The sequence below is a fragment of the Penicillium crustosum genome, assembly GCF_028827405.1.
Source record: "Penicillium crustosum strain IBT 35664 chromosome Unknown utg000005l_segment0_segment0, whole genome shotgun sequence".
NCBI lineage: Eukaryota > Fungi > Ascomycota > Eurotiomycetes > Eurotiales > Aspergillaceae > Penicillium > Penicillium crustosum.
In genome coordinates this window covers 1660650-1680379 of record NW_026623126.1, presented here as the reverse complement: position 1 = coordinate 1680379, position 19730 = coordinate 1660650, and the positions used below count along the sequence as shown (strand labels likewise).

The following is a 19730-nucleotide window of genomic DNA, read 5'->3' as shown; positions in this document are numbered from 1 at the left end:
TAATGCCTAGTTTTGGAATATTTACTAGGAAATGAGGTTTTGGCAGTTGGCGCCTATACCGCTGCGTAGGAGGCTTTTGATATCATTTTTATTAGGGAATTGCCCATTGTTCCATTTCTTGAAATACGAAGAGATGTTTTACAAAACAAGTCAATTTTAGATACTAAAGTTGTCTGATTGAGCTCTATTAAACAAATCGTAGAATTGCACAAAAACCAAACTCTTCCTCGCTGTATACATAAAGGAAAAGCAGTAAAAAAAGCCATCAAAACAGGCCAGAACGCAAAAATTAGGCAACCTATGTACGTGAATGGAAGCTGAGAAACCGAGAGCAATTTACCCTTCATATGCTCTGTGAATTTTGATAATCCCCGTCCCAAAAATGAAAGCAGTCCATCTCATGACATCGTTAAGAACCCCCAGGGAAGTGCTTTGTACACTCTATCCCCTGGCATTATACTTCTCATTGAAAGCATTGACAGCTGGAAAAGGAATTTGGTTAGCATGTGATATTATCTAGCATGATCTAGGTAACCACTTACCAATAGCAATCTGTCTATACAGCCAGTTCCGTGAGCTTTCGTCTTGAACAGGAATGAATGGTCCGTTGGCACCACCCTTGAGTGTGATACTCATTCCCGTGCGCTCCTTGGAGATTGTCTGGATATCCGTGAGACGGATATCCCACTCATTAGACAGCTTCTTTGTGCGAACCAACATGATGCGTGCGTACGTCAACAAGACCAGCATGTCTCGACCAGGAAGCTCTAGGTGGGCAATGTAGTCTTCGTTGAAGTATTTACCGTCGTCCGTGGTCTTCAGCCAGAACTGCCCGAGAGCTTCGCGTTGCGAGTACGGGCGCACGATGCCATCGGTGCCAATGAAGCGAGTGAGCCGGACACGGTCGAGACCTTCGGCATCGAAAACGGTAGTGGTGTTGCGAACACCTTCTGCCAGATCTAGTAGGGAATTGTTAGTTATGAATTATCAGAGAGAGAACATGGTTAAACTTACTGGAGGCAAGATCGAATGCACCAATTGCTGGCTTGGTAGCCAACCCAAGAACACCCTTTCCAACACCCTTGAAGAATCCTTGGATACCTTCTTTCTCGGCACCTTGCAGTGGATGACGGGCTAAACCACCGATACCGCTTGCTAGACTAGTTGCAAATGCATTGCCACCGGCTGTGATTCCATACAGAGCGTGCTTGGGGCGGTTGCGCACCTTGGACATCCGGCGCTGGGTTTGGAATTCCTTATCAAGAGTAGCGGCGGCGAGACCCTTGGACATACTTCCAGTGAGCTTGGCCATACTGTCCGAGAAACCGAAGACAGATTTCTTGACGAAGCTTGTGGCACCCTTTGCGATACCAATACCCAGCTCTTGGGGACGGTCAGTCATGACCAGACCCTGGTATGGCTCATAGAAGATGGCGGCGACACCAGAGCTGACATTGTTGAACAAACCGACAGGGTTACCCAAGAAATCGGCCGAACCGAGGATGATGTGGATCTGGCGCAGGAACTCTTGAGTGTAGTGGGCACGGACATTGCCGACCAGGCTAGGGAAAGAGACACGGGCGTTCTCAAGCATCAGAGCGTTGAGTCGGACAGGTGCATCATTGACATTACCCATCGACATTGTCATGACGTTGACAAAGAACATCAATGGGTTAGAGGGCTGCATTTCATCTTCCACATTGACACGCTCAGTGCGCATGAAAGAAATATCCATCTGCATGGGCTGGAGATGAAGGAGCTCGAAGTACACATCCTGACCATTGTCTGTCTGTTGCGGCTCGGGAATGTTGAGGTCTTCGTCACACAGTTTGCCCTCTTGTTCCTCGGCCCAGGAAGCACCCGGGATCTTAACAAAGTCAAGCATAGCAAAGACAAAGTCCTCATCCAATTCAAGTGTCATTTGCTGCAATAGCAAGGTCGCATACTTGATATAGAGAACACCGTACGAGTCGTCCTTGACCCGTGTAACCATTGCATGGAAGATAGGGTGTGCTTCCATCTCCTTGCCAGTCTTCGGAACAACACTGGGGTAAAGCAAGATGGGGAAAATCCCACCGTAGAGTTGGTTATCGATCTGGATCCACTTGATCGTAGTGTTCAGAGTCTGATACAATCTCGACTCCCTGAACTTGATCTCAATCTCGCGGAATGTGAGATACAGCAGTTCCTTCAAGTTCTGGTTGATCAATGAGATTCCAATGCCACCTAGGCGAAGTTGGGCTTTGAAGTTGACGTCTGAGTTCATTTCCTTGATTTCGAACCCAGTGTTCGTGCCGGTCTGGGAGGATTGTCCTCTTTGTTGCTTGTACATACTCTTCGACGCTTTGAAATTGGACAACACGAGAGTCTGAGTAGGGCCATCAGCAGCAATGTTGATGTCAATGATCTTCTGGTATCCGCCAGCCTGCGAAGGCGGAATCCGCATTGGAATGAGGTTTCCTATCTCAGCAAGCTTGATGTGGCGCTCTTTGCCTTGGCAGGTCAATACAAGTGACTTGTTCTTGGTCGCCGGGTAGTCCCATGCATATGGCATGATACTCCGGGCGGGAATTCGATACCGGATTGGCCTCCAGCCGCTGGTTTGGTCGTCTTCGTCATCATCTTCCACGTTTGGATTGGCTTGGTAGAAAATGAACTCCATATCACTTTCGTTGCGCATAGAGAACGGCCAATTGCGAGACTCGATGCTGAAGTGCAAGAAAAGAGTTGCTCCTTCCATGATGATATCAACCTTAATCAGCTTCTGCCGCTGATTCGCCTTGGCCAATTTGATATGCACAGTTCCAACATCTGCGATGCTGAACGGCGAAGACCATTGGTTGTTAACGCCCGGGAAGCAGAGACACAGCTGTTTCTCTTGGACTTGACGAAGGAAATGGAGCGGTACCAACTCCCCATTCTGGAGCTGGAGTACATTGGACGATCCTGGCTCGCGCACGAGAAGATCTTCATTGAGCTTGCTCTTTAGGATGAAACGTGGAGCAAGTGTGACCACCTTGGTCAGTTTGTATTTGCCCTCACCTTCGGCAACAGAGACTCCAGAGTGGAACTCAGATCTGCCTTGGCGATCGGGGAAGATGACCTCAAAGGTACTACCAATAGCCTCAAAACTCTGCGGCTTGCTCCATGCAGAATCGCTCACCTTCAGGATCGATCGGTTTCGTTGATCCTCGTTGGCATAAGAGTACATGTATGGGAGTGCACGGCCCTCGTCTCTTGGATCTGCTCTGAGTCCTTGGCCAGCAGCATTTCTCGCAGACTGAAGGAATGCCTTGCTTTGGATGTCCATCGGAAGGCCAGTCTTGTTCAGAATAAGGTACGGGCTGTACACAGAAACCTTGAAAGCACCACCGCTGTTGGGAATATTGAAGTAATGAAGCTGTAACTTCAGTTGAAGACCTCGTTCATCCTTAAGCGACAAGGTATGCTCTCTGCGGTAGTCTTGAGCATTGCCATTGACGATAGCAAACTCGCTCTGGCGGAAGACCGTATCTTGTAGATCAATGCTAAGCAACAGAAGATGGGACAGCTCCACGACGTGGACCGGGCTGACGCCGCCCTTCCTCAAGAAGTTCGTCCAATCCTTCTTGGTGTTCTTGTCGTAGATGCGGTACTTGAAATCATAGGGCAACAAGTTCTGAATCTCCACAGGAGCAAAGATTCGGACTCTCATGTAGGGATACACGCTCGTAAGCGAATCCTTGCTATCAAACGTTGCATTGACTTGGAAATAGAAAGGAGGGGCCTGCTGTCCGCTTTCGCTAACGCACTTGACAGTACGTGTAGGTCGCTTAATGAGGTCCTTCCAGAACAGTCGCTCATCTGACCAGTCATATCCGAAGCCCTGATCGGGACGAACAACAATAGAATGGAGATATGCTGATCCAACGGGTGCTGGTCGTGCATCGCCGGGCAAAATCTTCTCGATCTTCAACAAATGGCCATCTCCAGGACTGAAAACGCCCAGCTCCACGGGAATTTGGGTGTTGTTCTCGATAAGAAGTGGCGAACGGAATGTGATGTACTTCACATTATCTGGTCCAAGTTTGACTTCCACGAGTAGCCGGTGAAGAACATTTTCTTGCTTCGGCTTCAGGGCATAGATAGTCTCGCCCTCGCGAACGACAGGAATGCGGCTGATGCTATCAAAGCCACTGCCTTCCAACTTGACACCGACCACTCCGCCGTGGCCTTCTGGTGTCAGCGTTTCACGGACAGCGGTGGAATCTTCAAATCGCCAGGGCGATTCTTCGCCATCAGTAAGTTTCGCCGCTGGACCTTCCCCTCCTGCGCTAACGTCAGCCCAAACTCTGAGGTCAAATCCAGTGTAGTTGCGGATTCTGTATGGGGCATCAGCGCCTCTTGGCTTGGAAAGGACATCTTGAGATGTAGAGAGGAACTGGAAGGATTTGGATGCGAGTGCAATCGTGGCGGATGTGATTGTAAGCTCCATTGTCTTGTGCGAATACACGTCGAAAGAGAAAACATCCGGGTTGATCTCCTTGGCCATGTGGAATCCCAGCTGCCAGGGCTCAATCAACGGCTCCCAGGCTGACTTCGAGAAGTTGTACACGTTCAAGAACGTTTCGAAGTTGGTATCGGCATTCAGTGTGGATGACCAGTCCCGCACATCAACGTTGAATTTCTTGACACTCCAATCGAGCAAAGGTAGATCGTGTAGGTCGCCAATAAGAATGACTCTAACTCCGTCAATCTTGGCAGACATCTCTTCGCGCTTGAGAACAACTGTACTTTGTGGCGCAGTTGTCCTATCCAGGTTTGCAACGCCTTGACTCAGGCGGCGGGCTCTCTTAGCAATAGTAGAGGACGTCTTACTGGCAGAGCGCCCTCTGGTTGTTTTCATGTCCGTGATTTTCTTCGCCTCTCCGCTCTCGATCTGCTGGCCATTCTGAGCCCTCATTTCAGAGGCTTTGTTGACAATCTGTATTGCCATCAGGATATCACGTAGAGACAAGCGAAGAACAAGAGGCTCAAGGTGCACCTCAATGGAGGTCAAAGCAGATCCCTTATCTTGCGATCGGCTATCAATGGACATCTCAAGTGTGAAATCATCCAGAATGCGGAGTCGAGACGTCTCAAACTTATCCATGCGGCACAGGAACATGCCCACCTTTTGGATCTGCAGAGTCGACACATTTTGGTGGGAGATGAGAACTTCCTTAGTACCAAGGACGATAGCTTCGGAGTGAGGAATGGCAGGGTTGGCCACCATGATCACTTGAGCATCGACAAGGTTCGCCCGGAATGATACGGTCATGGCTGGTGCTGTAGTATCGCCCGAGGAAGCCTCGGTTATAGCCTTATCGGAAATTGCTGCAGTATCGGACCCTGATTCAGATTCCTCAGGTGATTCGCTCTCCTCTTCCGCCGCCTCTACTGGTTCTTGGGAGGCAAATGCAGACTGGCTAAATGACTGTAAAGCCGACAGATAATCCAAAGCAAACATAATGCGAGGGCTATCAATAGTCAGCATCGCAATGAGATGCTTCTCTGGGCCTCCAGACATGGAGATGCTAGCCATGAACTGCTGCTGGACATCGTTATTGATCAAAGACATGATATTTCTGAACTTGTTCGAATCCTGCTTGCGACTATCACGGATCGAGAACGAATGAATGAGGAGCTCTGACTCTAATGAGCCATCTGTCAACATACGCAGCTTGACTCGAGTATCATTGAGAGAGAACTTGGACAGACTCGAGTCCTCTATGCGACCGACGGGCTGGTCGTCGTTTGCTAGGATAAGCTCCAAGCCGACACTGTCAACCTTGAAGATCATATCAAGTCGTACCCAAGTCTCTTTGTTTTCGCTGTCATCCGCTGGTGTTCCTCCCGGGCGATTTTGTGCCTGAACGGCCTTTGAAGTGGCCTCCCTTGTAGGTTCAGTTACCGATGAAGGCAAAGACTCCATGGCCTCGAGCTCTTGCTGTTCTGAATCTGTAGCGAATGCGCCCGGTATCGACTTTGACAGCTCCAGCAAGAACTTGAGTTGACTCTGGGAGATACGAAGGTTAATGGGAGATAAAGAACCCTCGATTTCCATGTCCGGACGTGGATTGTTTGCTTGATGCTCCAGATAGCAGATGCTAAATTCCAAGTTCACCTTCTGGATCATCTCCAGCTCCTCGGATGTGCCATCTTCGAAATGGAACTTGGACGTAAGGCGAATATTGCGGACACCAGTGGAGATGACGTTGACAGCAGGGCTGTCCTTTGCTTCTTCCATGGGGACGAATTCATTTTTAGCGTAGATTTCACCGAGGTGAGCAGTGATTGTGTCTCGAGGGCGATCATCCGTCATAACGCGTGGGAACACTACAATGGGCGTCTTCACGATAATGTCAAGCCGCACACGTGAAGCATTCTCCTGAAGCTGGTTTGCCTGACTGGCAGCGGCTTGGCGAGCTGCGTTGAAAATGGCTTGCATCTTGCCAAACTTCACAAGGAAGTTGATAATCTTTCGGTAAGGCTCCTCCAGGAAATTGATCTTGATTGAACCAGACCGTAGATAAACCTCAGAATCATAGCCGGGGTATGTGTCACTCTCGGGATCGAAGGTCTCGTACTTGAAGTCTGCGAAGTTATCTCCCTCGATGGTCAAAAGGCGTCTGATATCAGAGTCCTCCGCGGCACCCAGGTTGACATCGTCAACCAGAGTCAGGCTGCCTATCCGAGACTGAATGAGCATTGAGCTGCCCACGAGGAAAATACCAACATCGGCAGTGTTCAAACTCAAGGTTGCCAACCGGACTCCATCATTGTTGAGGATGAGAGCAATACTCTTAAGATTAGCCCTAATGCGAATCTTTCCGGCTTGCTCGGGCTTTTCTTCCACACTGGGTGTTCCTTCAATGGCCTTGTCTGTTTCTGGGTTGGGCTCAGTCGGTTGTTGAGGATTTGTGAATGTAATGAGGATAAAGTCCAGAAGCGTGAGCAGTGTTTTCCTTGTCACGACCAGATTGATAGTCGAGACTGATATGTCAAGGTTCATAGCAACCCCTTCATAAGTTGAGTCTAACTCGGGGGACTCGGGTTTGACCCGTACCATCTTCAGCTGGAACAAGTCCTTGTCTTCGTCAGCATCAAACCCTTTAGAAGAGATGATTCTCTTGAATTCAGGAACCGGATTCTCCTCGATGTAATCATCCACGCTCAAGGACTTCAAAATGACCTCAGCGACCATGTCATAGGGACGCATGTAAAAGTCCAGTGCAAATCCTTCAGCAACCAGTTCAACCAGCAACTTATCCCGCTGTGGGTCATGGGGGTCAGCACGGAAGAGTGAGCCACGAAGACGCCCAACAGTGAATTTAAATTCGAAGTCTCGGCGATGGATATTGGTCGGTGTATCCACACTCTTCTTCGCCTGTTCGCTGTCTACTTCAGACTCTTCCTCTTCGTCGTCAACAACGGGAAGGTCACGTTGGACTGATGGTTGGAAGGATGCTGATCTGGCTCGTGTGGCTATGGCTGCTTCTTCCTTGGCTGCTGCTGCACTGACTGGATCAGAGACAGACTTTTCCGTGTCGAATTGCGGGATTGCAATATCAATCAATTTCATCAGGCCCTTATATTTGGTGTCTGACATTGATGCATGAAGCTCTGGCAGATGTCCAGAGATGCGTGTTCGGGTAAGCTGTGTCACGTGCGGTACGATACACATCTCCAGGGCAAAGTCGACATTGATGCGGTCGATGATGTGGAAGTTCCTAGACTCAACATTGGTGTTGAGCTGTGCTTTTGTTGCTTCAACACCAGGTCCGATGAGGACTTGGGTAGAATCTAGTTTGATGAGGAAGCGATCGTACAACAGATGCTCTAGTTGTTTGTAATCTTCCTCCTCATACTGTCGTTTCTGCTTGGACTGGAGATCTCGCATCGCTTGGCGGTCCACCAACTCGCTGTTGACACTGGCATGACCGGCGTCGACAATTAAGCAAAGTGAACTTGGTTGTGTGATACTTTCTGGGACAATGATCAAGGGTGCGTGAATATCGAATTGTGCATCGACCTTCTTGTGTTCTTGCAAGGCAAACTCGAGGCCGGCCCGGGTTTGCTGGCGCAGTCCCTCAACGGTCGCACCTGCGGTGTCCAAGAGAGCACCAATTGACTCCATGTGTCGCTCGGGTGGCTCAAAGAACTGGACAATTCCCACGAGGAATCGAGGGTTGTAAATGACCTCAATACTCTTTAGTTTGACCTTGACCGCTGTATCTGCATCACTTTCGAGAGGGTTCTTCTCCAGCTGCAGATGAAACAGGCTGTCCTCATCCTGAAGATCATCTGCGCTGGTTTGGGAGGCAAGATCATCATCGTCATCGGTTAGTTCTTGAACCTTTGTAGATTCAGGGGGGAATCCTTGACCTTGACGATCTGGGGATAAAGAGTGCCAGCAGTAGTGCCATCATACATCTTTAGCCCTCCAAGATCAAGATCAAGGAGATAGGAATCATGGCGTTGAAGTGCTTTGGCTCGGAAATTGTCAAACACTAGCTTCATGACCTCATTTGCCGACCCGTGAGGGTCCTGGATTAGAGTGAAGCTACCAGCTCGAAGACTCCAATTGACCTGAAGCTTAACCCATTCCCGGGGCACATCTACACTCTCGCTGATTGCTTTCTTTTCATCCCAGTCAATGGCGTTATACAACTCTTGTCGTTGTTCTTCGGTCATGGTGGTCTCTTCGGACTCCTCTTTCTTAGCGCCCCAGAGCCAGGAAGACCATGATTGTTGTTCTGCGGGCTTTTTGACCCCGACATTTTCTTTTCGTAACTGGTTCCTTGCAAGTGAGCGCCAGAATCGAATATCTTCATAGCTAAGTTTTGCTTCCAGTCTCTGCAATTCCTTGGTTTCTTCGGGCGTGAAAACTTCCTCCTTCTTCGTTTTCTTGAACAAGGCAATGTACGCGATGCGGTCATCTCTGCGCTCCTTGATATAGCCCCAAGTCCAGCGTCTGTTGCGTTCATGGATCTTGCTAAGAACGGCTTCTCCTGCGAACCTCATCCATGCCCGGGGGTCTTCCTTTGGTGAGGACTTAGGCTGGATTTTCTTATATTCCTGATGGCGAATGAAATAATGGAACAGATCCACCAGCATCAACGCGTCGCGATATTGTTTGTCATCAAGGACGAAGCCGAGCTCATCGAAGAGCAACCGTGCTTTGATTGCGGGTCGATCATATGTGCCTGACTTATCCATCTCCAGTCCAGCACGGCCACTAACGGGGCGCAGCATGAATTGGTTTCCTTCGTCTGCATCAATCGCAGTTTTCAGTTTTTCCATCAACTCCGCACGGCCGATTCCCTGTGCGTCTGCGCCTATATCAGAGCCTCGCCCGGTTCCGAGCAGGGTGGCGTCCGTATTCCAATAAGCCGAGAGAGCACCGAGGACGGCCAGTTTATGCGTGACACTGGAGTCGGATTGGATGAAAGTTGGATTCCATTCCCCGTCTGTGCTGACAGCACTCAATTCCTTGAGTGTCACGCCAACGGCAAACGGATGCCCCGGTGATGCGATAGAGTCTTCGTAGCGGAAATGCACATTCTTGATCGAAATCTGCAGGTTGTCCACCACGGCCGTGATCATACTTTGTGTGAAGCTTTGATTCCGGCGCTGTTCCTCTTGGCTCATGCCTTCCGCATTGCGCTCGCGCAGAAGCTCGGCGCTCTCAATCCGTTCCATCTTCAGCGCATTCGCTCTTTTTTCTTCCTCCTCCGGGTCGTAATCCGCATCTTCTCTGGGTGCCGCGAGCAGGAAGACATCTTCAATGTCGACTTTCACCGGTTTGCCTCGTAGATTTGACCATGGGATAGATAGTGTGAGCTCTCCGAGATGGCCTTCGACGACGTTCAGAGGGAGGCGTAGCTGATCGAGCGCTTCGCGACGCAGTTCAAGGTTCCGGAGCTTGACATCGCCTGACCAGATTCCGATGTTGAGTTGGGTCGCATCGAAATTCTTGACGTATATTCCCAGGAACCGGTTAAGAAGGTTAGCAACCACACCCTCCAACATTGCTGCGGCGTGCAGCCGTAGACCGGGCCGGGTGGTTGGGCTCTACGGCCAGGGCGGATTTCAGTGGATCGGAGATTCGATGATAGTCTGTAATTGAACGCAGTTGAAAAGTCAGTGGCGACCCAAATGAAACATAAGAAACAGAGCTTCTTCATTGAACGGGCTCTTACACAGTATAAGGGCTGCTTTCAAGAACCCTGGGTAATAGGGGACATCCAAGCCATTCAACTGAGCGGGCTGGGAGCACGCGCGATACCGAGGTGGAACTTTTCCCCTCCAGGAAGAGCGGAAATCGGTTAGGATGACTAGGTATCAGGTTAAGAAAGGATTGTGAGGAAATTAAAAGCGCTAAATTGAGAGAGAATGAAGTTGGGTATTCAAGCCCAAGTTAATGGCCCTGATTGCGTGGATCAAGAGAGGTGATATCCGTTACGCAAGTTGTATGATGGGATGTACTCAGTACAAACGGGGTACAGCTTCTTACGCCAGGGCGGGTACCATTTCCGCCTACCAACCCAAGTATTTCAAAGGTACAGCGTACTTGAGCTACGATACACTTGGCACTACGTGGATAGTTGGGGGCCAGTGGTATTAATTTGATTACTTTCGTTATCAAGGCCAGAGTTAACCACGAGGCGATACACTTGAGAACCCCTGCAAGATACTGTACCGTACTGGTGGATACACAATTGTTTACCCCAGGAGTGACGTAGCCAACTTTTGGTTAGGGCAGCAGCCCCGGAACCAGGCTGATTGTTTGGAGATTTGATGCCTGAGGCATACATGTTGGAAACCTAAGGCCAAAATAACTGCATCGAGCTACAATTTGCAGTTCGGGTCGCTGCGGTCCGCCCGAATGCAGACCACACCTCATCACTCGGTCACTTCATTTCTGGATATTCTTATTTGTTCCCTCCCGGAAAGCCCACGCCGTCGACTTCGTGATCAAGTCATTTTCCGGGTGTATACCCTTAATCTCCACTCCTCTACTTCTGTCTAGCTTTTTAAAAGGCCAATTGGGTGAGTTGACACTGCTGTCCGGCCGTACCCGAGGCTTTTCTTTCCTCCGACTTGCTAACCCGACGACAACGAAAAGCTGTATTATCTCCCCACCATGTACCGCAACGCTGCCGCCCGCTCTGCGCTCCGCGCATTCTCGAGCTCCAATGCCTCCGTGGCTCGCTCCGCTCTGGGTAACCAGATCTGCAAGGCCCAGATGACCTCGTCTGCCCGCAATCTGCTCCGTCCCTCCGTCTCGCCGAGCTTCGCGCTCGCCGCTCACAAGCCTGTTACCACCGCTCTTGTGCGCTACTCGTCTTCTTCGGCTAAGGTAAGAGAAGGCACATGGCTTGTGATTCGCGCAAAAGGCACTCAATGGCTAATTGCCGATACGATAGCACGATGAGGAGGATATTGATGTTATGGCGGGTATGAAGTCCGAGGCGGTACGTATTTCCATTCGACTGACTGTGTATCTGGGTCTGCATATGCTAATTGCGCATTGTCAACATATAGAAAGTTATCAAGGAGACCTTCAGCCTGGCTGGTGTCCCCAAGCAGGCCCTCTACCTCGGTATGGCTGGTGTCGTCCCCTACCTGGCCACCTCCATGCAGACTGTCTTCCTCTCCTACGAGATCAACCGCGCCGCTGCTCTTGGTGACGGTCTGATCTTCTCCGGCCAGAGCGCCGAGCTGATGCTCCACATGCTCGAGCCCATCCAAATCGGCTACGGTGCCGTTGTGAGTAATCCCGAGTCTAGTCTCCTTTGAGTAATTGGTTACAAGTTTGCTAATCACCGTTTATGGCTAGATCCTTTCTTTCCTTGGTGCCGTCCACTGGGGTCTTGAGTGGGCTGGATACGGCGGCAAGTTCGGTTACCGCCGCTACGCCGCCGGTGTGATCGCCCCCGCTGTGGCCTGGCCTACTCTGCTGTTCCCCGTTGAGTACGCTCTGATCAGCCAGTTCCTCGCTTTCACCTTCCTGTACTACAACGATGCCCGTGCTGCCGCCGCTGGCCGTGCTCCTCACTGGTACGGCATGTACCGTTTCGTGCTGACCTTCGTTGTCGGTGCCTCCATCGTGGCTACCCTGATCGGCCGTGAGCAGATCCAGCAGACCCTTGCCTCTGAGCACAGCATCAAGGACAAGATCAACGCTCTGATCTTCCTGCAGAAGAAGGAGAAGGAGGAGGCCGAGGCTCGCCGTCGCAGCGAGATCGAGGATTCCGAGTAAATTTGCCTTTTGACAAGGCGGACGTCATCCCCCAAGACTGATCTCGATGTTTGCATTACCCGTGATTTCCTGTAGAATATACGCAGAACGCAGTAGGGCGGCCACTGAAATTTTTCTTTTGTTTAATTGAAGTGTCAATAGTTGGAGACACCGGAGTGTTCTCGTCCAAGTAGCCACCGAGGCTTTTTTTTTTCTTTTTGTTATTAAAAAGAATGTAACGGTTCAGCATTGAGTGGGGGGGAGTAGATATAAGCGCTACGGGTGTACAAGGGTCGGAGGTATCCATGGATGTATACTCCGTAGTGGGCTCCCGCATTAAATTTTATTTTTGCGGAAAACACGGATTCCAAAAAGCTACACACGTGCTTGGCATCAAATCTGATTTAAAGCTGCAAGATTAGGTACCTATAATATCCAACATAGTTACAACATATACATCCATGGATCTACTCCGTATATATGTAGGTAAAGGGGGAATTGGTAATCGGCATCTTGGTCACACGGGTTGCCGCAGATCGGAGTCGAGGGGTATATTCAAAGGGGTAACGGCACAATTATAATGCACTAAGGCGGGTCGATCCTCTTGAAGTTGTCACGGGGTGCCGAAAATATTGACTAGAGATCTCACTATGGAAGGAACTAGCTGAAACGCACCTGAATAAGTGTGATAATGTGGGAAAAAAAGAGGGTACTTTTGTCAAAGATTGCATGGGATATCTTTTTGAAAACGGTTCCCAGGGAAGGTAAAGCGAGACCTGCATGCGAGGTACACATAGTAACGTCCGATGGCGCCAGAAAACATGCTGGAATCCACCTAGATCGGCCTTTTTGGGTCTTTTTGGGCCTTATTCTTTTTTTTGCTTATTTTTTTTCTTAAAAAAAAAAATCTCATTTTTTTTTTTGGCCTGTTCTAAGCTATAGTATTGTACGGAGTACTTGCCTCGCACGTCCATTGTCCCTGGCAGGTTTGACAAGATCCTCCCCCTCTCTCCACGTCTTTCGATAATGACTTCTAATAGGGCAATTAAGCCGGTTAACAAGACCGGTTAACCAGACCGGTTCTCCATGGAAAAGAACCTAGTGCTGGAGACGTCATCTGATATTATATAATTAGTTAGGGATTTTGACTATGCTGTATCAAGCATAAATGCCAATGTGCTAATGCTGGAGACAAGGATCTTGATCAATAAGAATGAGACCCGGGAAGTAGGGAGTCAAGATTATAGGCAGTTCCCCGGAGGGGGGGTTGATGCGCTCGAATGTTCTTGGCCTCGACTAGAGCCCGTTCTCCAGGAATGGGGAATCTCCATTCCTTATTTTTTTTTTTTTTCTTCTTTCCCCCATAGGCTATATCGCTAGAAAGAAAATGATTATTCCCGATAGTCGGATTTTCTCCATGAATAGGAATGATTCAACTAATCTGCAAAGAATGTAGACTAATAAAAAAGGGGGTTCTAGAACGACTAAAGGGACCGCAGGGGAAAAATGGACCGTGTCATGTGTACGATCGACGGGGCTTGTGGAGTGCCCAGGCTTGGAGAGACGGGGTTGGAGGAAGGGTAAGTAATGTATATGGTCTATGGTATATGGGAATAAGATAGATAGGATATAGGATAGATAGTGAATAGAATAGAGGATATATTAAGTATTAAGGATAAAGAAAGATATACTACCAACAATTCGATCCAAGATTCCGATGTCTATTCCAAGTACGGAGTATACATACAGTAGTTCCTAGGTAACTCATAAATATCATAAAAAGGGAAATAGTGGGGGAGGTGACGAGGTCTTCTGATCAGAAAAAAATCCCCCGAACCGGATTTCTCATTTCCCCCCACCCCACCTGGGCTTTTTCTTAGAGAGTCCACCCCTTTGGATAAAGAGCCCTGCCCTGGTTCTGTTCTTCTGTGAGATCTTCGTTCTTGTTTCTCCCGTTTTCCCTCCTCCTCTCCTACGCGCCCTTATACTTATATTCTTATACATACTCTCGACCTCAACATTTCAAACACCTCTCTCCCCCCTTCAACCGATTTCTACATTTCACCTTTTTTTTCATCTTTTTTTTATAACGGTGAAGAAAAGGACTGGCATATTTCACCTTTTATACCTGGCCACTTCTCTGATACGTCACGCTCCACTTTTCTGCCACGGGAGCTGGTCCCCGTATCCCAACACCGCCACCTCGTAGTTCTCTTCCCCCCTCCGTCATTCCCCTCTTTAAATCCTGGAGGACAGTAAAATCGGTCTCTCTCTCTTAATATCTTTTTGTTTTCTCTACACATTTTGGAAGATGCGCAACCCATTCGATTTGGACTTTGAGAGTGTTGACGGAGACTCCGAACCCGCCCAGGATTTCGAGCTCCCCGAACAACATGTGCACCAGCATGTGGAGGACAAACAACGGGAACAACTCAACCTCAACTATCGTCCAAAACAAAGAGACGATGGGGATCGTTCTTTGCTGCAGGATGAGGATGAGGACGAAATGAAGAGTCGATTCATTGGTACCATTGATCAGGGTACAACGAGTACACGATTCATCATCTTCGACTGCACAGGCGTTCCTATCGCCAAATACCAAACTGAATTCCACCAGATTCATGAACACCCAGGGTAGGTGTTAAAAAGCCCCTCCCTTTGCAATTCCGAACTCAATATTAATTGCCCCGCACCCCCACAGATGGCACGAACAAGACCCTTACGAATTGGTTGAATCGGTCTATATTTGTATTGAAGAGGCCATGAAATCCTTCCTTGCCCTCGGCTACTCCACCTCCGACATCGAAGCCATTGGTATCACCAGCCAAAGAGAAACTGCTTTGGTCTGGGACTGGGAGACTGGCGAGCCCCTGCATAACGCAATCACGTGGACCGATACTCGGACCGTCAACCTGGTACGGGAACTGAAGGAAAAGCCCGGCGCCGACGAACTCCGTAATATTTGCGGCCTACCCTTATCTACATACCCCTCATCTGTCACACTACGATGGATGCTCGACCATCTGCCCGATGTCAAGTCGGCTTATGATGATGGCCGGGCCGCATTCGGAACTGTCGACAGCTGGCTCATCTACAACCTTAATGGTGGTCCTCAGAACAAGCGTCTGGTTACGGATGTGACCAATGCCTCACGAACCATGTTCATGAACCTCGAAACCCTCCAATACGACGATCGCCTCTTAAAGTTCTTTGACATCGACCCAACTAAGATCCGTCTACCCGAGATTCTTCCCTCAGCCGATCCCGAGGGTTTCGGTAAAGTTGCCGAAGGGCCACTGGAGGGTGTTCCCATTACCAGTTGCCTGGGTGACCAGGCTTCGGCTTTGGTCGGCCACTGTGCATTTTCTCCGGGAATGGCGAAGAACACTTACGGCACCGGATGCTTCCTTCTTTACAACGTGGGCGAGAAGCCGGTTATCTCGAAGCACGGTCTCTTGGGCACAGTCGGTTTCCAATTAGGGCGAGACCGCAAGGCCGTCTACGCACTGGAAGGCAGTGTGGCTGTGGCGGGCAGTGGTGTCTCTTTCCTAATGAATAACCTCGGCTTCTTCCGCGACTCCCGTAAGGTCAGCGATTTGGCCGCCAGCGTGCCGGATAACGGAGGCTGCATCTTCGTCACTGCGTTCAGTGGTCTCTTTGCTCCTTACTGGATCGATGATGCCCAGGGAACTATCTGTAAGTCTCGAACACGGTGCTTCGCCTTACAGAACCTTGATTGCTAACATCTCCTAGGGGGAATCACCGCCCACACACAAAAGGGACACATCGCCCGTGCAACTATGGAAGCGGCCTGTTTCCAAACCAAAGCTATTCTCGACGCCATGGCAATGGACAGCGGCAAGGGCTTGACAGAACTGGCTGTTGACGGCGGCATGAGTAACTCCGACGTCTGCATGCAGGTACGTTCCAATGTTTTTCTTTCCTAATGTCCCCAGATCATCTCGCTAACTGTTACCTTCTTATTAGACCCAAGCCGATATTATTCAAATCCCCGTTGAACGTCCCTCAATGCACGAAACCACTGCCCTCGGCGCCGCCATCGCCGCTGGCTTCGCCATCAACATCTGGAAGGATTTCTCCGAACTTAAGCATATGAACCGCGCCAACCGAGCCTCATTTACCCCCACGATGTCCGTCAAAGCCAGCGGCCGCATGTATAAAAAGTGGTCCAAGGCCGTGGAGATGTCACGCGGCTGGATGGCCGACGAGGATAGAGAGGAACACAATGACGACGAATAAACAACCTTTTATACATATTCCTTTGAGATGACCCCAACCGGTTCATCGACCCCCGCGGCCCAATTGTGCATCTCATCCCATGCACGATACACACACGCGCAAGATGCAAGAGAGAGGAGGGGTTTACATGAAGATCACATCAACCGGCTATCGCACATATCCTCTCTTGGATACCCGGATCTTTTTTTTTTTCTCGGGGGGGCATTTGGACACGCGTTTCCATTTATACATATTTAGAGAATTCCCACCGACTAGAAAGTCCGTCCTAATAGGCGTCTGCCAACGCCCGTGTCCCCCTTCATCATGACCGTTATGACGGGAGTCGTTTGTTCCAGAAGATGAGCTGGGGGTTTACCTTTTTTTTTTTTTTTTTTTGCTGTTGGCCAGTTTCCTCTTCTGGGATGAGCTTGACTTAGCACTTGTGTATATACAAACCGTTTTGAAATGAAGAAAAAAAATTCTAAATGTCTTTACAACTCAATTGTAAAACCTAGTCCTACTGCCTGTGTTCACACAGAATCCAAATAAACAATATCAAACTCAGATCACAGCATTCTCGTTCTTGATCATCTCTCCAAAAACCATGACATCATGACAGTGGAGAAGCTTCCAAGGTTCAAGGTTCAAATCAAGGTTGAGGCGATTTATGCAGTTCCTGGGTGATGCTGTGATGAAGTCATCATCCCCGCGGAGCCAGACTTGGGGATTTTAGGGTTTGCTATATTTGGATCTGGTGCCTCGGGGAACATATATGGTCTATAATCTCTATATCGTACACAAAATAACCAAAATAACCAAAATAAACAATCTGATGACTGTTTATTTTAAATTCCGAGCAGATTGTTTATAAAGCATACAAACTAATCAATATATTTCATGTATACCACCTCCTAGGCTACATAATTCCCCACGAATCCACAAAAAGAAAGGTATACTACATATAATAACGAGACGGTGAATCGGACAGCTTCATATTCATATATAGTCACATGAGATTGAGCCAGATATCACATCGCTTGAGGAGTATTGAAATTGAAAATTTAAAAAAGTATACACAGAAAAGAAAGCCTTATTAGAACATGCAGACACAAGTAATATAGATCCTAGAGAGATTTCAATATGAGCCAGAACCAACCTCAGGTCACAATTGCCAGGCAGAATTTAGCGGTCCAACGGATTTTGACGTGATTAATCGACTGGCAATGAAAAAGGGGATCCAGGTAAGTGGGCTGCATTGTCAGGCTTGTGGTTTGAGAGGAATATATAAATCGATGCCGAAGAGCGAGCGGGTGTAAGTTCATACAGCGCATATATCTTTTTGTACTTCCTAACCTGTTATTTTTGCAATTACTTGACACTATCTTGCACAGACTAGCTAATGCAGTACATCCATCCATCCCATAAATCACCTCTGTCAAATCCAAAACGGTCCTTTCAGACCACCATTGGGATCATATTGCCGCTTCAGCTCCTGTAACTTCTCAAAATTCTCGGCATATATCTTGATCCCCTTGTCAGTTTTCCAATAAATCGAGGAAAACCAATTTTGCTCACCTTTCTCGGATCATTAAACTCCTCAAGCGAATGAGTGAAATATTGCAGCCCACGTCGTTCGCTTTGTCCACATATAAAAGACGGCGCCTCTCTAATTTCCATATAGGCCAACTCTCTGCTTTCTCCAAGATGACATGGGGCACCAGTCCCAATTTGCAGAATAGACTGACCGCGCGTACCTGGCCAGGCTCGTAGCGTCAGATCTACTGAATGAAAAGCTGGCTAGAACAATGAAATAGAGCCGTATTAGCAAAGCAGTTTCCTTGTTAGAAAGGGAAATCTAGCTTTGCACATTACATACCTTTTGCATAAATTCAATCAAGAGATAAGTCCCTCCAAGAGAAAGAGATTGATCCTTCAGGGTCAAGTTCTCAATCCAGTGCCATGCCTTCGAAATAAGTTCTTCATCGACGTGAGAAATGATAAGACAAGACTGGAAGTTTGCGGTTTTCCCTTTAGCGGCTTCGAGGCCATCTTGGTTTTTGATTTCAGCTCATTCATATCACACCATCGGTATTTCCATGTGCTTACCCCAAATTTGATTGCACTGTCGAATTGTCATAGAGCCTGTTTTATCAATAGCGCCTTCAATATCCAAAGCCCACCGGAATCCCTCCGTACTTCTCCCATGTATTTCTCCACGTGCATCAAAGACATGAAGACCAATACCCGGGTTTGGAGCATCCCCCACATAATGACCTTGTCCAAGGTCAAGGGGGAATATGTGCATTGCCATCTTGGGATCGTTGCATTCTGCAGTAAATCTTTCAATGGCCTTGGCGACGACAGAGAATGCCGACCTCGGATAGGATATCTGGCCAGAATAGATCTTGTCCGGGTAGGAGTGAACCCGCAGTTTGACCTCTACCAATACTGTATATATGGAAGATCAGCAGATAAGTCCCGTCTATGCTAATGCCTGTGAAAGCTTAGCCTAACCTCCAAAACTGCCACCGCCGCCTCTCAATGCCCAAAGTAATTCCGGCTCAGTGGACGCCCACAAAATCCTACCGTCCGTCAAGACCACCTTTGCATCTAGCATATTGTGTGGGTCAGCAGCAAGACCCTTTTCAGAAGATAGCCAAGATATTCCGCCTGAGAGGATGGAGCCGCCGACGCCGACGTATGTGCAACGAGCACCAACCACTGCGATGTTTCATTTAGCCTTTTGCACACTGTGTATAGCGAAAAAAGAAAATCAGAAAATCAGACGTACCAGCATGACCAGGGGCATTTTCTTCAACTTTTCGATCAACTTCTCCCCAGGTTTGTCCTGCGCCAATAACCACAGTCTGGTCTTCTGCGTTGTATTCGAATTTATCAAAAGCAGACAATGAGATCAGTACATCGCTAGCAGATGAGGACCCTACCCCAGTACTTCGGACCGCCCAATCCAGACCAGAAAGAGTCAAGAAAGAAAGCAAATCCCCCAGAGACGAAGGCGTGCAGGGTCGAGCGATGATTTTGGGCTTCAGATCTTTCTGGGCTGCCCAAGTGCAACTCTCCTTTTGATAAAGCGGAGAGGCTGGGTATATTATTTCCGAGGAAGAAAGTGGAAGTTGATCAAAATTCCGAGACATATTTGATAGAATCGGGGATTACGAAATGTAAACGATGAAACTCATATAGGTCCCAAGAGATAGATTATTTA

At 48.7% G+C, this 19730-nt stretch overlaps 4 protein-coding genes across 4 annotated transcripts; 2 read left to right on the top strand and 2 right to left on the bottom strand.

The window, feature by feature from the left end:
* Positions 1 to 441: 441 nt before the first annotated feature.
* On the bottom strand, positions 442 to 10053 carry N7487_011328 (membrane morphogenesis protein VPS13; the record flags this gene model as incomplete). The annotated part of the gene is made up of 4 exons (XM_056879058.1): positions 442 to 482; positions 543 to 959; positions 1015 to 8377; positions 8407 to 10053. The coding sequence occupies 4 exons, from the start codon at positions 10051 to 10053 to the stop codon at positions 442 to 444; spliced, it is 9468 nt and encodes a 3155-aa protein (XP_056724377.1).
* A 1095-nt stretch (positions 10054 to 11148) lies between these two features.
* N7487_011327 (DUF3429 domain-containing protein) lies at positions 11149 to 12463 on the top strand. Its single transcript, XM_056879057.1, has 4 exons — positions 11149 to 11383; positions 11451 to 11498; positions 11569 to 11793; positions 11864 to 12463. The coding sequence occupies exons 1-4, from the start codon at positions 11168 to 11170 to the stop codon at positions 12284 to 12286; spliced, it is 912 nt and encodes a 303-aa protein (XP_056724376.1). The 5' UTR covers positions 11149 to 11167; the 3' UTR covers positions 12287 to 12463.
* A 2113-nt stretch (positions 12464 to 14576) lies between these two features.
* N7487_011326 (glycerol kinase) lies at positions 14577 to 16525 on the top strand (the record flags this gene model as incomplete). Its single annotated transcript, XM_056879056.1, has 4 exons — positions 14577 to 14899; positions 14967 to 15961; positions 16019 to 16185; positions 16253 to 16525. 4 exons carry the CDS (start codon positions 14577 to 14579, stop codon positions 16523 to 16525), a joined length of 1758 nt encoding a protein of 585 aa, XP_056724375.1.
* A 1414-nt stretch (positions 16526 to 17939) lies between these two features.
* On the bottom strand, positions 17940 to 19659 carry N7487_011325 (FAD-binding oxidoreductase; the record flags this gene model as incomplete). Its single annotated transcript, XM_056879055.1, has 6 exons — positions 17940 to 18035; positions 18080 to 18301; positions 18381 to 18553; positions 18611 to 18952; positions 19019 to 19225; positions 19296 to 19659. The coding sequence occupies 6 exons, from the start codon at positions 19657 to 19659 to the stop codon at positions 17940 to 17942; spliced, it is 1404 nt and encodes a 467-aa protein (XP_056724374.1).
* Between the last annotated feature and the right edge of the window lie 71 nt (positions 19660 to 19730).